The sequence below is a fragment of the Panthera onca genome, chromosome F2, assembly GCF_046562875.1.
Source record: "Panthera onca isolate mPanOnc1 chromosome F2, mPanOnc1 haplotype 2, whole genome shotgun sequence".
Lineage (NCBI taxonomy): Eukaryota > Metazoa > Chordata > Mammalia > Carnivora > Felidae > Panthera > Panthera onca.
In genome coordinates, this window is record NC_138356.1 from 35,836,956 (window position 1) to 35,849,930 (window position 12,975).

At 35.9% G+C, this 12,975-nt stretch overlaps 1 protein-coding gene across 2 annotated transcripts in view; it reads right to left on the bottom strand.

Annotated features, from left to right (window-relative positions):
- MMP16 (matrix metallopeptidase 16) overlaps window positions 1–12,975 on the bottom strand; it is a 311,674-nt gene that overhangs the window by 50,440 nt on the left and 248,259 nt on the right. For both annotated transcript variants that reach the window (XM_060610852.3, XM_060610851.3), the window contains exon 7: window positions 11,758–11,896. In XM_060610852.3, the coding sequence (XP_060466835.1) occupies window positions 11,758–11,896 (139 nt within the window). The remainder of the gene's footprint in view (window positions 1–11,757; window positions 11,897–12,975) is intronic.

A 12,975-nucleotide genomic window follows, 5' to 3' on the forward strand; every position in this document is an offset into this window, starting at 1 on the left:
ATACTCAACTTGCTATTCCAAATTGACTCTCTTAATAGTACACATTTACACTCTGTCTGGCTTTCAGAATTGCTGATGATTTTTTCCTTCCTTCCTGCTTTATCAAGTAATCACTCCACATTTTTTATTGGAAGTGTATATTAATTAATCCACTGTATTCTGCTCATGCCTTGTTCATTGTATCCTCAGTAATCAGGTACTCTTTAAAATTTATTAACTAAAAAATCAACTATATTTTTGTCTTATTAGAGTCCACAAAATTCTACTTACACATTTATATTTTGTATCTTCTATTACAACAATGGTTAGTAAACTTGGGCCACCAGCTGCTGCCTGTTTTTGTAAATAAAATTTTATCAGAAGGCAGTCACACCTATTCATTACATATTGTCTAGTCTGCTTTCACCCTACAATGAGAAAGTTTAGTAGTTATGATTGAAAAGCATATGATCCACAAGTCGAAGGTATTTGCTTTGCATCCTTTTACATTAAAAATGAAAACATTAATTCCTTAAAGCCTGGATTGTCTTCATATAAATGAAGGCTCCACTTAGATTATTCAATAACTATTGTTCATTGGGCTAATTATTGTGCAACATTGATATATGCTTGGAGAATACTTCAGAGATTTGGGGAAAAAAACTCATGAAGAATTAATATTTTCCGTATTAGATGCTGTGGTGTAATGGAACATTCAACAGCCTCGAAAGTAGATAGGACTAAGGGGTGATAGCCCTGCCAATTGTTAGCTGGGAGATCTTGGAAAAGTAAAACCCGAATCTTCCTTTCCTATTGTGCACATAAGGTACTAACACCTCTCATCCAGAGCTCTTGAAATAATGAGGGATCAAATGTATAATATATCCATGCCATACCCAGATCATGGTACCCAATAAGTGGTACTTATTGTATAACACAATATTCCATCGTTCAAATTTGCTTGCTACCAATTCAAATAAATAATATCGATAATACATGATTAAGTACACAGATATACATTAGTGCCAATTATTTGGATTAAGTTGTAATTTCTGTATTGTTTACAGTCTGGTTACTCAAGAAATTTGAACAAATGGCCAACTCTGGAGGTCATATGGCTTTTTGCCACCAGCATTTATTTTTCCAGGTTTTACAACATCATCTAGTAAGCAGAGAGGTTTGAATACTTCCGCGAATGTGGCAGCCATTGCATTAGTAGCTTATTAGATTTCTCTTCGAGAAAGAACCGAGAGCACCTGGGTGGTTTAGTCGGTTAAGCGTCCAACTCTTGATTTTGGCTCAGGTCATGATCTTACAGTTGTGAGATCGAGCCCCGCATGGGGCTCCATGTTGAGTGTGGAGCCTAATTAAGATTCTCTTTCTCTCCCTCTGCCCCTGCCCCCTCTCACTTTCCCTCTCTCTCAAAATAAAACAAAATCTGAAAGAAAAAAAGAAAGAAAGATGGAAAGAATGAAAGAAAGATGGGAAGAAAAAGAGAAAGAGAAAGAAAGAAAGAAAGAAAGAAAGAAAGAAAGAAAGAAAGAAAGAAAAAGAAAGTGAGCTGGTCTATCATATGAAGGCCTTTGGATCTGATAATTGGGCCAAGAAGTCAGCTAAGTGGCTTTGGCCACTCTTCTTCAGCAGCTTCCAGCCAGTGACGGAGCATGGCACATCCTAGATCCTGGCCATTTCTGCCCTACTTGAGACTCCTCTAACGGACAGTCTTTGCTATGGAGCTCCCTATTTGGTTCTCCAAGACTCTGTCACATCCACAGCACAGTCCAAGGCTTTCTAGGCCAGTCTTGCCTTTTCCCTCTTTGCCTTCAGAGGTTTATTTCTTTTCTCGATCTTTTTTTTTTTTTTTTTTTTTTTTTATTTATTTTTTATTATTTTTTATTTTTTTATTTTTTTTTATTTTTTATTTTTATTTTATTTTTTTTTTTTGAAAGTCCATATCTTTATCTCACTGTTTGCTTCCCAGGGAACTCAAACTGACATGGTAAATAAAAGGATATGATTAAAATTTTGGATAATGAGAAAAAAAATTAGACACAGGTTTCACTGATGGGAAAATATTGTAGTTTAAAATAGGAACAAACACAGCAATAATAAAAACACACCATAGACTTTTGGATTGTTATAAATAAGCAGAGGTATATTATCAAGGGAGTTTTCAAATATTATATGTTTAGTCCCTTGGTTTAGATGATGACTTCATGTCAATATATAACATAAACATTAATATTCAAATTCTTTGAATATTTAGAATTCAAGAAAATAGCACAATTCACATGCTATGAATCTATTTTTATGTGTATCAAGGGCCACTGAATGTAAATTTCTTAATCTGGTGTAGCTCTTTAGGCATAAATTTCCCATTACCTCCCATAAGGAAATAATCATTGTAATCATCTATTTATAGTAAAAGATCTTTTAGTTATTCATTGCACTATGCAAGAAAAGGTGTATTTCTACCTCAAATGAATTTCATTAGCACTCCCTAAACCTTTCAAGAGTGAGGATTTGCAAGTACCATTAAGAAGTTGCTGGTTTACAGGAGTATTTGAAATAAAGTAAGAATGTAAATTACATAAATAATGTCTTAAACGGCTATTTTCTTTGCCATCTTCCAGTGCCACATGTTAGACACCTCTTCTTTTTTAATGCATGTGTTTTGAATGACTGCATATTCCCAAACTTTATTATCCTGCTCTTTTACACCCTAGATAATTTACTTCCAATTCTGTAAGCGATTTTTGCCTCTTGAAATGAAGCTGTCAAATAAGTACTGCTTAAAATTATTAAGTCATAGCAACAATATGAATTTTGAGACTTTTCAACTACTTGATTTTGACTGTTACTGATTTTGACAACACCGGAGACTTCATTTTAAAAATTATTTTCAGTTGAGAGAATTACACCAACTCCATTTTCAACATAGATTTTTGATATTATTATCCCATAACCATTCGGCCTGAATATGACTAGTAATTGAGAATATCAACATCTGGCGTGATTGTACTCATAACATGTTACTCTATTATATTCAATTTACCTGAATGATGTTAAGATAGCTGACCAGCTGAAATTGAGGGGTTTGTACATTGGCCTCACATTCTAATACAAGCAGCTACACTGAGTACCTTGATTAGTAAAGGGAGACATTATGTCCTTTTTAAAAACAATAACACACCCATGCATATGTGAGGTAGAATGAAAAAATCCCTTAAACTATTTACCTACTTACTTATACCTGTTTAATTACACACAAATTTGAGGGCCCTTAAAGGAAAAGTATGTGACAACACAGTAAAACATAACTAAAAAATAAACAAAAATAAGAAGAGGGAAATTATAATACAGAGAGAAAATAATATAGAAAAGCAAAATAAAATAACAATGATGAAATTATTTCAAATGTGGGCATCAATCTATTTTATAGCCATTCCAATAAAAATACTTACTAGAAAATACATCCTAATCATTATAAGCAGCAAATTCTAAGATTAAATTGAAATTATATAATGTTTTAAATATATCTTCAGTAAGTGGAACGAGTCTATATTAAGACTTAGTTAATTTCTCAATCTACTATTCTCAATGACACTAGAAATGTAACCAAGAAGAGAGGTTGCTGAGAAGGAGGCATCCCTGCTCATAAAGGGGACACTCTGCTTAATTACCACTGGGCTCAAGTAAGGGACTGAAACCAGAATAGTATTAATTTGGATGATTATAATTAACACACTGTGGAACATTGAAGGAATAAAATTTTACTACCCAGAGTCACCAGAATACTTAAATTTATGAAATAGTTGAACTATTTCAACATAAACTGATGTGCTTAGTGAAGGTGTTTTTTAGTAAAGCTGTACTGTGGTACCACTGACATTCAATAAATAGCACCTATTTCAGTACATAATTTGTTAAGTTTTCACATATGTATGTATATGTCAAAATATCAATACAATCAAGATAGTGAATATACTGATCACCCTAAAATTTCTCATGCTCCTCTGTATTCCCTCCTGCTCAATTCTCACCTGTCCTCAGCAACTTTCTGTCACTATAGATCAATTTGCATTTTCTGGAGTTTAATATGAGTACTATTTTTTGTCTGAATTATTTTACAAAGCGTAATTATTTTGAGCTTCATCCATGTTGTAATGTAAGTTAGTAATTCATCCTTTTGTATTGCTAAGTAGTATTTCATTATATTGACATATCAGTTTCATCATCCATTGATCAGTTGAGGATATTTGAATTATTTCTAATTTGAGGTGATTACAAATACTTATGTTTTGAATATTGGGGTAGATATCTTTGGACATATGTTCTCATTTGTCTTGAGAAAATACCTAAGAGCGCAATGGCTGGTTCATACAGTAGCTATATATTTATGTTTTAAAGGAATTATCAACACTTGGCATGATCAGTCTTTTTAATTTTGGCCATTCTAACAAGTATGCAGTAGTATCTCATTGTGGTTTTAACTTACATCTTCCTAATGACTGATACTGTTAAGCATCTTTTTATGTGGCCATTTGCCATCCATATACCATCCCTGGTGAAGTTTCTGCTGAAATCCTTCACTCACTTTTATTGAGTTGCTTATTTTCTTTTTCAGTTTTGAGAGATCTTTATATATTCTGGATACAAATCCTTCATATATATGGTTTGCATAAATCTAGTCATTGGCATGTCTTTTATTCTCTTCAAAGTATCTTTGAAGAGCAGAATTTTTTTTAATGTTTACTTTTGAGAAAGAGAGTGAGAGAGCTCAGAGAGAGAGGGAAACAGGGGAGACAGAGAACCCCAAGCAGGTTCCATGCTGTCAGTGCAGAGCCTGATGCAGGGCTTGAACCCATGAACTGCAAGATCATGACCTGAGCCAAAATCAGGAGTCTGATGCTTAACCAACTGAGCCACCCAGGTGCCCTGAAGCGCAGAGATTTTTAATTTTGATGAAATCCAATTCATTAAGTTTTCTTTTATGGATTGTGATTTTGGCATCAAACATAAGAAATTTTGTCTAAACCAAAGTCACATATATTTGTCTCTTATTTGTTTCTAGTTGTTTTATACTTATGATTCTACATTTAGAGATGTTAGCACCATTTTTAGATAATTTCTGTATATGGTGCAAAGTTTGGATTAGAGGTTTTTTTTTTTTTTTTTTTTTTTTTTTGCATATGGATATCCTATGTTTTCAGCACCATTTGTTGAAAAATTATCTTCTCTCCACTGAATTTCCTTTGTACCTCTGTCAGAATTACTTGTCTATCTGTTCTTAGTCTGTTTCTGGACTCAATTCTATTACACAGATTTCTTTTAATTGTTTATGACAATGCCACACTGATTACTATAGGTCTAAAATAAGACTTTCAGTGTTTAATTAGTGTTCTAGAAGTGGTTTTGTCTATACTAGGTCCTTTGTATTTGCACATGAATTTTAGAATCTGCATGATAATTTCTACAAAAAGCCTTCCTGGGATTTTGATTGGGACTGCACTTAATGTTCAGATAAATTTGGTGAGAGTTATAATAATACTGAGTCTTCCACATCAATAAGACATATTTTTCCATTTATTTGTCTTCTTTACTTCATTTAGCAAAAGTTTATAGTTTTCAGTGTAGAGATTATTCATATATCTTTTGGATTGATCCCTAAGTCTTTGATAGTTTTTGATGCAATTGTAATTTTTTTCTCTTAAATTTTCAATTCATGACTGTTTGCTTCTATGTGATGGGAGAAAATTCTCCATAGGTCACCTGATTTTCAGCATGTCTGGTGAGCAGAGGCAATGACTGCCTTTGTTCTAGACTATATTTCCAAATATATTTGTGTAGCAAAAACAATCTTGGGTTATAGAGTGTGTCTCCTCCACAGCAAAGGAAAGATTTGTTTATTGTCCAGTATAATATAGAAAATGTTTCCCTTTGGGATAAAATTTAAGCAGGCTTACTTCTCATTATGAAATATTTAGGTTCTCTAAGCTTGTGGTTTCTTTCCTACAATGTAACTGATTACATGTACAGGTGTCACCTGGCCCTCTTCATATCAGCCTTTGAGAATCAGGGGTTTAGGCGAGTCATACAAATGGCTATACTCTGGCTACACTTTTGTCTCTGTCTTTTTCTCTGACCCAGGAATCTTGTGTTTCTACCAATATCCATGCAAGTGAGGCAGGCCAACATGGGAGCTTACAAATAGGATAAAAAACTCAGACCCCTCACAGTTCCTGTATAGAAATACAATTACTTTTTGTATAATGATCTTATATCTTGTATACTTACTAAATTCACTTGTTCATTATAGATAATTGGTTGATTGCATCTGATTTTCAACAGTCATGTTGTCCATGAATATAGTTTTATTTATTATATCTCTTTTTTTTAACATTTTTTAAAATATTTATTTTTGAGAAAGAGACAGAGTGCAAGAGGGGTAGGGGTGCAGAGAGAGAGAGGGAGACACAGAATTGAAGTAGGCTCCAGGCTCCAAGCTGTCACCACAGAATCTGACACAGGGCTCAAACTCATGGACCATGAGATCATGGCCTGAGCTGAACTCAATGCTTAACCAACTGAGCCACTCAGGTTCCCCTCTCTTGCCTTTAAAAAAAATGTTTATTTATTTATTTTGAGAGAGAGAGAGAGAGGGAGGGAGAGGCAGACACAGAGGGAGAGAGAGAATCCCAAGCAGGATTTGTGATATCAGCACAGATGCCAACGCGGGGCTCAATGCCACAAACTATGAGATCATGACCTGAGCCAAAATCATGAGTCAGACACTCAATCGACTGAGCCACCCAGGCGCTCCTCTCTTGCCTTTTTTTACACTACATAAAATCTCCAGTACAAAACTGAATAAAATGGACAAGTGTGACATCCTTGACTGTTCCCAGTCTTATGGGAGAGGTTAGATGCTGTGAGTTTTACCTCATCGGGTGAATATTTTTGTATCCTTATTGGAAACAACTTGATTGCTTCAGGTCTTTCAAGATTTGTTAGGTAGGAGTGGAACATGTTCCTTCTATGATAATCATTACCCACTTCTGAGAGAAGACCTTTTTCAGTACTCTATCCGATGCCCATGGAGGGGTGGCTGGTGGGAATAAGTACTGTTAGCTCTGTGTAAGAGTCAGGAACTCTTCTGTTTCATCCTATGAAGTGATTCTGACTCTACACCTCAGTAGTTTCCCGACATACATATGCTGACCAGTTCCTTCTCCCATATTTTAGGGAGTTCCTCTGCTGATGTGTGCATGCTCACTCTGTATACCTCTCTCCTTGGCATTGCTTTGTTCTGGGCACTGTAACCACCTTGTTATGCTTTGACTCTCTGCTCTGTTACCCTCAACTGAGACAGTCTTCTGAACACCACCTGGACCACCCCCCCCAACTTGTTCTATGGCCTGGAAACTTTCCCCAAACAGGAAACTGGGACCCGGGATCATTTCTCTTTATTTCCTGACTCTCAGGTTCACTACCCTTTGTTTCTTGCTGTCCAGTGTCATGAAAATCATTGTTTTAAATACTTTGTCCAATTGTTGGTGAGTTTACGTAGGAGGGTAAATCTGATCCCTATTGTTACATCTCAGCTGGAAGCAGAGACACGTCAATATATTTTGATACACTATACTTTAACATACCAAAGAGCAAAGGTTCTGTTAAGAATATCAAGTTAATCACATATTTAGAGAATAAGTTGCTGTTGTTTGCATGATTTTATAATTTAGGTACTGACAACTCTCACTGCATATGACAAATTTGCATACATAAAATTTGGCCTAAAGTTTGGGCTGTGAATACGGACAGAGATTGGGATTTGAACTTTGTTCTTTATTCGTTCTATAAATCTTTGTGTACTGTTTACTATATCCCAGGTATTGTTTAAAACAGAGGTCAGCGAACTAGGACCAATGCCTGCTTTTGTACAGCCCATGCTCTAGGAAGAGTTTTTTTTTTTTTTTTTTACATTTTTAAAGGTTAAAAGAAAGGATATGTAATAGGGGTGGCATGGGCAGCAAAGCCTAAAATATTCGTTATTTGGTCATTATTGAAAAAGTCTGTCAATCCCTGATTGAAGATACAGGGAATACAGCAGTAAAAAAGAAAAAAGAAAAAAAGAGTTGGGGAGAGAAGAACTTGCCCTTATGGAGCTGATATTCTAGCGGGAAGGATACCCATGAGCAATAAATCGGTGAAATGTATAGTTTTTAGATGGTATGTAGAGAATTAGAGCAGGGAGGGAGATTGGATTGCTAGAGATGAGCTGTAGACTGCTTCATGGCCCACTGAGCAAAACGAGGAGGATGGTTTTGGGATGAGGAATGATTTGATCCCTCGGAAAAGTTGGACTTTTTGAGGTGATCAAGGATATAAAGAGATGGTGGCAAGCTGGAATGTTCACTTTGATTGTGATTATTGTGGTGAGGGTAGCAAAGGGGGGGTGTATTAACTGAAGTCCAGAATTCTGGGGCCTTAACTCTCCTGCCAGCGGGGAGGTGGATACTAGGGAAGGGGGTGGTCTTACCGCGGTTACCCAGAGCTTCTGGCTCCCCTCTGGGAAAGCAATGATGATTGGAACAGGGGAGCTGCAGATTCATGGCTGGGTGTAGAGAAGGTTTCCCTGAAAGTACTGTGGAGAGAACACTAGAGGGAGGAAGCACCACAACAAGGTCCGTGGACCGACAAGAGTTCTAAGATCAGACATTTCTTGATAACCGGCAATATACCAGAAGAGATCACTGGCAAACACAACATGCCAGGAGTTGAATAAATTTGTGACACGAAGCAAAGTTATTCCTATTTCTAGCGTCGTGACATCAGAAACACCATACTGAGTCACATCATATTCACCTATACTGTTTTCATTCAAGTGTTCGTAGAGCACCTACTATGCACCAGCACTGTTCTAAGAACTGAAAATACAGTAATGTGCAAGGAAATACGATAAATCTCTCAGGTAATTTACATTTGAATGCTAGAGGTGACTTCAACTTTTTCCATACACTGTGTGCAAGCTGGAAGGCGTGACTTTAAAGAGGGTGGACAGAGGGACATTCTGAGGAGGTGCCTTTTCTGTTGGCTGTTGAAAAACTGAAAAGGAGGTGCCCATTCCACAAGTGAATGGGTGAGGAGAAGCAAAGTGAATAAAGGTGAGAAGGCCCTAAGGCAGTAAAGAGCTGTCAGAACACTGATTTATGACTAGGCCCGGTTCTGCTCAGGCAGTTTTGTCAGAGAGCACTAATGATTCTGTGGTGAGACAGGGCCTCTGGGGACAGCCTTCAAGCTGAAAGCTACCTCGGGCTTATTCCTCCTTTCTTTCTGTTGTTATTGCTCATAGGACCAAAGAAAAGTGTAGGGGAGGGGAATTTCCTTCCAAAATATCATGCCCCGAAGATTCAGAACCTTTTGCCGCTATCTTTTCTTTGTCCACAGTGGTGCAATGTACCTGCACGTCCACTTCATTTACATGCTTATTGTGGATAGCAGGAGGGCAGTAAGATTACCAATATCATACTAGTAAGAGTAATGGCTGACATCTATCGAACGCTTATGTGTGCCAAGTGCCTCACATGTAGTAATTAATTCAGTCCTCAAACTAATTCTGAGATGGGGAGTAATGCTAACCCCATTTTTCAGATATAGAAACTGAGACAGAGAGACGGGCCCAGTTCATATGGCTAGTAAGTGTTAAAAATTGGCAGTGTGCCTGCAGAATCCTCATGTACTTATAACTAATGTATTCTACCCCGCTTTTCTCCAGGAACGAACTGTAAAGAGAAAATAAATTCCAGGTATTAACTTTCATTTCATATGGATAGTTTGGATCTCCCTTAAAATATTACAAGTGCTTCTTATACCCTAGGTTTTCATTATTCTCATCATTACTAGTTCTCATCATTACAAATTCACCTAGTTTGATCCCGGGAATAATTACTTTTCTTGGGGGGGGTGTTAAGACCCCTTTTCTTCTCTTCTACCTCCATCCCTGTTTAAGCTTCTTTTCAGTCCTTTAAGCTCTTGCTAATATACTCAATCAATCAATCAGTCAATCAGTCAGCAATCAATCGATATGTTCTGCACCCTAGTTCTCAGTTTCAGCTCAAATATCTTTTTAGTTTGTTTCAAAATTTTATTTAAACTCCAGTTAGTTAACATTTAGTGTAATATGGGTTTCAGGAGTAGAATTTAGTGATTCATCACTTACATAACACCCAGTGAGCATCCCAACAAATGCCCTCCTTAATGCCCATCACCCATCCAGCCCATCATCCACCCACCTCTCCTCCAGCAACCCTGTTTGTTCTGTATCATTAAGAGTCTCTTATGGTTTGCCTCCCTCTTTTTTTTTTTTCTTTCCCCTATGTTCATCTGTTTTGTTTCTTAAATTCATTAAATACATGAGTGAAGTCATATGGCATTTGTCTTTCTTTGATTTATTTTGTTTAGCATAATACACTCTAGCCCCATCCATGTCATTGCAAATGGCAAGATTTCATTATTTTTATGGCTGAGTAATTTTCCATTGTATAGATATACCACATCTTCTTTATCTATTCATCAGTCAATGGACATTTGGGCTCTCTCCATTATTTGGCTATTATTGATAGTGCTGTTATATAAACTTAGGGGTGCACGTGCCCCTTTGAATCAGTATTTTTGCAACCTTTGGGTCAGTACCTAGTAGTGCAATTGCTAGGTTGTAGAGTAGTTCTATCAAATATTTTCTCACAATTCTGTCAATCCTCCAACTCAAACTCTTTCCCTGTGTTTCCCCCACACACTTATGATTTATTGTTTTGGGTGCTAGAAAGTTTTGAGGATAGAATACCAGGCACTTGACTAAGTTCACTTTACCAGGTAATCTCACTTTTGTATGGGAGGCAGTTAGTATTTGTGCAATTAAAATTTGTCACTTAGGTAAATAACAAGCAATACATTTTATTGGGTGAAATTAATTGGGTGAATTTTATTTTCCTACTCATGAGTTTTCTTAGCCTTTATGAGCAATTTGTTAGTTTACTGGAAACTATTTAACACACTTATTAAATCAAGTAAAGCTAAAAAGATTATACTGTATATGAAAATAAGAAGTAAAATAGACTTCATTTTATAAAAACAACAAGCAATTCCAAATACTCTAAAAAAAGAAAAAAAACCCACAAAACTCTTTAGTTAATGGAAAAAAAGGGCTTTTTAGTAATTAATCAATTGATTCATTCATAATTTACCTGTTTTTAATGTTTAATTTTCTTTTTTATTTTTGAGAGATAGATAGATAGAGAGAGAGAGAGAGAGAGAATGAGCAGAGGAGGAGCAGACAGAGAGGGAGACACAGAATCTGAAGCAAGCTCCAGGCTCTGAGCTGTCAGCACAGAGCTGGACATGGGGCTCGAACTCACAAACCACGAGATCATGACCTGAGCTGAAGTTGGACTCTTAACCAACTGAGCCACCCAGGAGCCCCGATAATTTACTTCTTGTGCTTTTAAGCCAAATCTAAAAATTTTAAGAAATCACACAATGCTTTCTAAATTTGACTTATATATGAGAATGCCTTATAAGAAAACAAATTAGAGAGTTAAACATGATCATTGATTTTACTTCATTTATATTTCTAGTCAATATATACAGTTCATTTCAGAATATGAATAAGATATCTAACCTCATTCAACAGGTTTTACTTATTCGTTTCTATATGTGCTATAGGGCCCTGCACAAAATGACCAAAACACAGCAAAGCAAAACATAGGAAACATTCCTTACCTTTAAAGAAGACAAAATTCCCATCACTGTTTTCATAAACTGCATCGATACTAGGAGGCAAGCCCCGCCAGAAGTAAGTAATTTGCATGGGGTACCCATCCATCACTCTGTTGTTTCTCACTCGCCAAAACCACTGGTCCTATAAAGCAAGCAAAAGTATCTCTCAACAAACAGGCAGGCCTTCATGGCATTTCGCTGTGCAATGCTGTAACATTTCCAAAACTAAACTAGTGTCATTTTCACTGTCTCACATCAAAGCAAAGAAGCATCTAATTAACTTGCTTACAGTGATCACAGGTATTTTTGGAGTTAACCACCAAATCTCTAATCCACACAGTGTGATTAAAAGATAACATAAGAATATTTAACTGTAGCATTTTACATTGTCTCCAGGGTCTTTTAGATGGAAAACCAGAAGTAGCACAGGCAAGTCCCTGCCAGATTTGTGAATTAAGTCAGTTTTCCTGAATAAGAGAGCAGCATATGGATATGTATGCATTTATAGACATACACAAGATCTCACACCTAAAATGCTGGAGATGGAATAAAGAGGCCATCCTTCTTGATATGCCTACATTATACACATTCCCCCATGTAATTATAAATAGAGTCCTCTTTCACCTTCAAATATGTTCTGGTTTGGATGATAAATTATATGGTGACCCTAAATGAACAAAGTTATCATAAAAAAAATCATCACAGTGATTCCCATCTGGGTCAACTGCCTCTCCTATATACTCTCACAATATCCTGACTTCACTCAATCATAGCATTGGTCATTTTATATAAAAAGTGTCTACTCTTATCTCTAGTGAAAATACGTGACTTACCCCATAGCAAGTATTTATAAATGTTGTTGAATTAATCATTAGCTTGCACACAATATGTTTTGCCATAAATTCTTACTAATGGCAAAAAATTTTTCAAAAATGCTGTATTTGATTACATTAAAATATTTTCTATTGAAAATTTCAGAATAAGACTATTCAAAGTGCTTTAACATTGGAAAAACTAAGGATATTCTAAACTATGTTATTTTACTTTATTTCAAAATTTGTATTTACAGACAACATTTCAATTGGAAGTTATATATTTATACTTAGATAAGTATGTTTTACAAAAATACTTCCAACTCAAGTCTTCCCTGCTCTCCTTCCCTTACTTAGATATTAATAAGTGATTTATTATAGGGCTTTCCCAATCTTTTGGCTAATAATT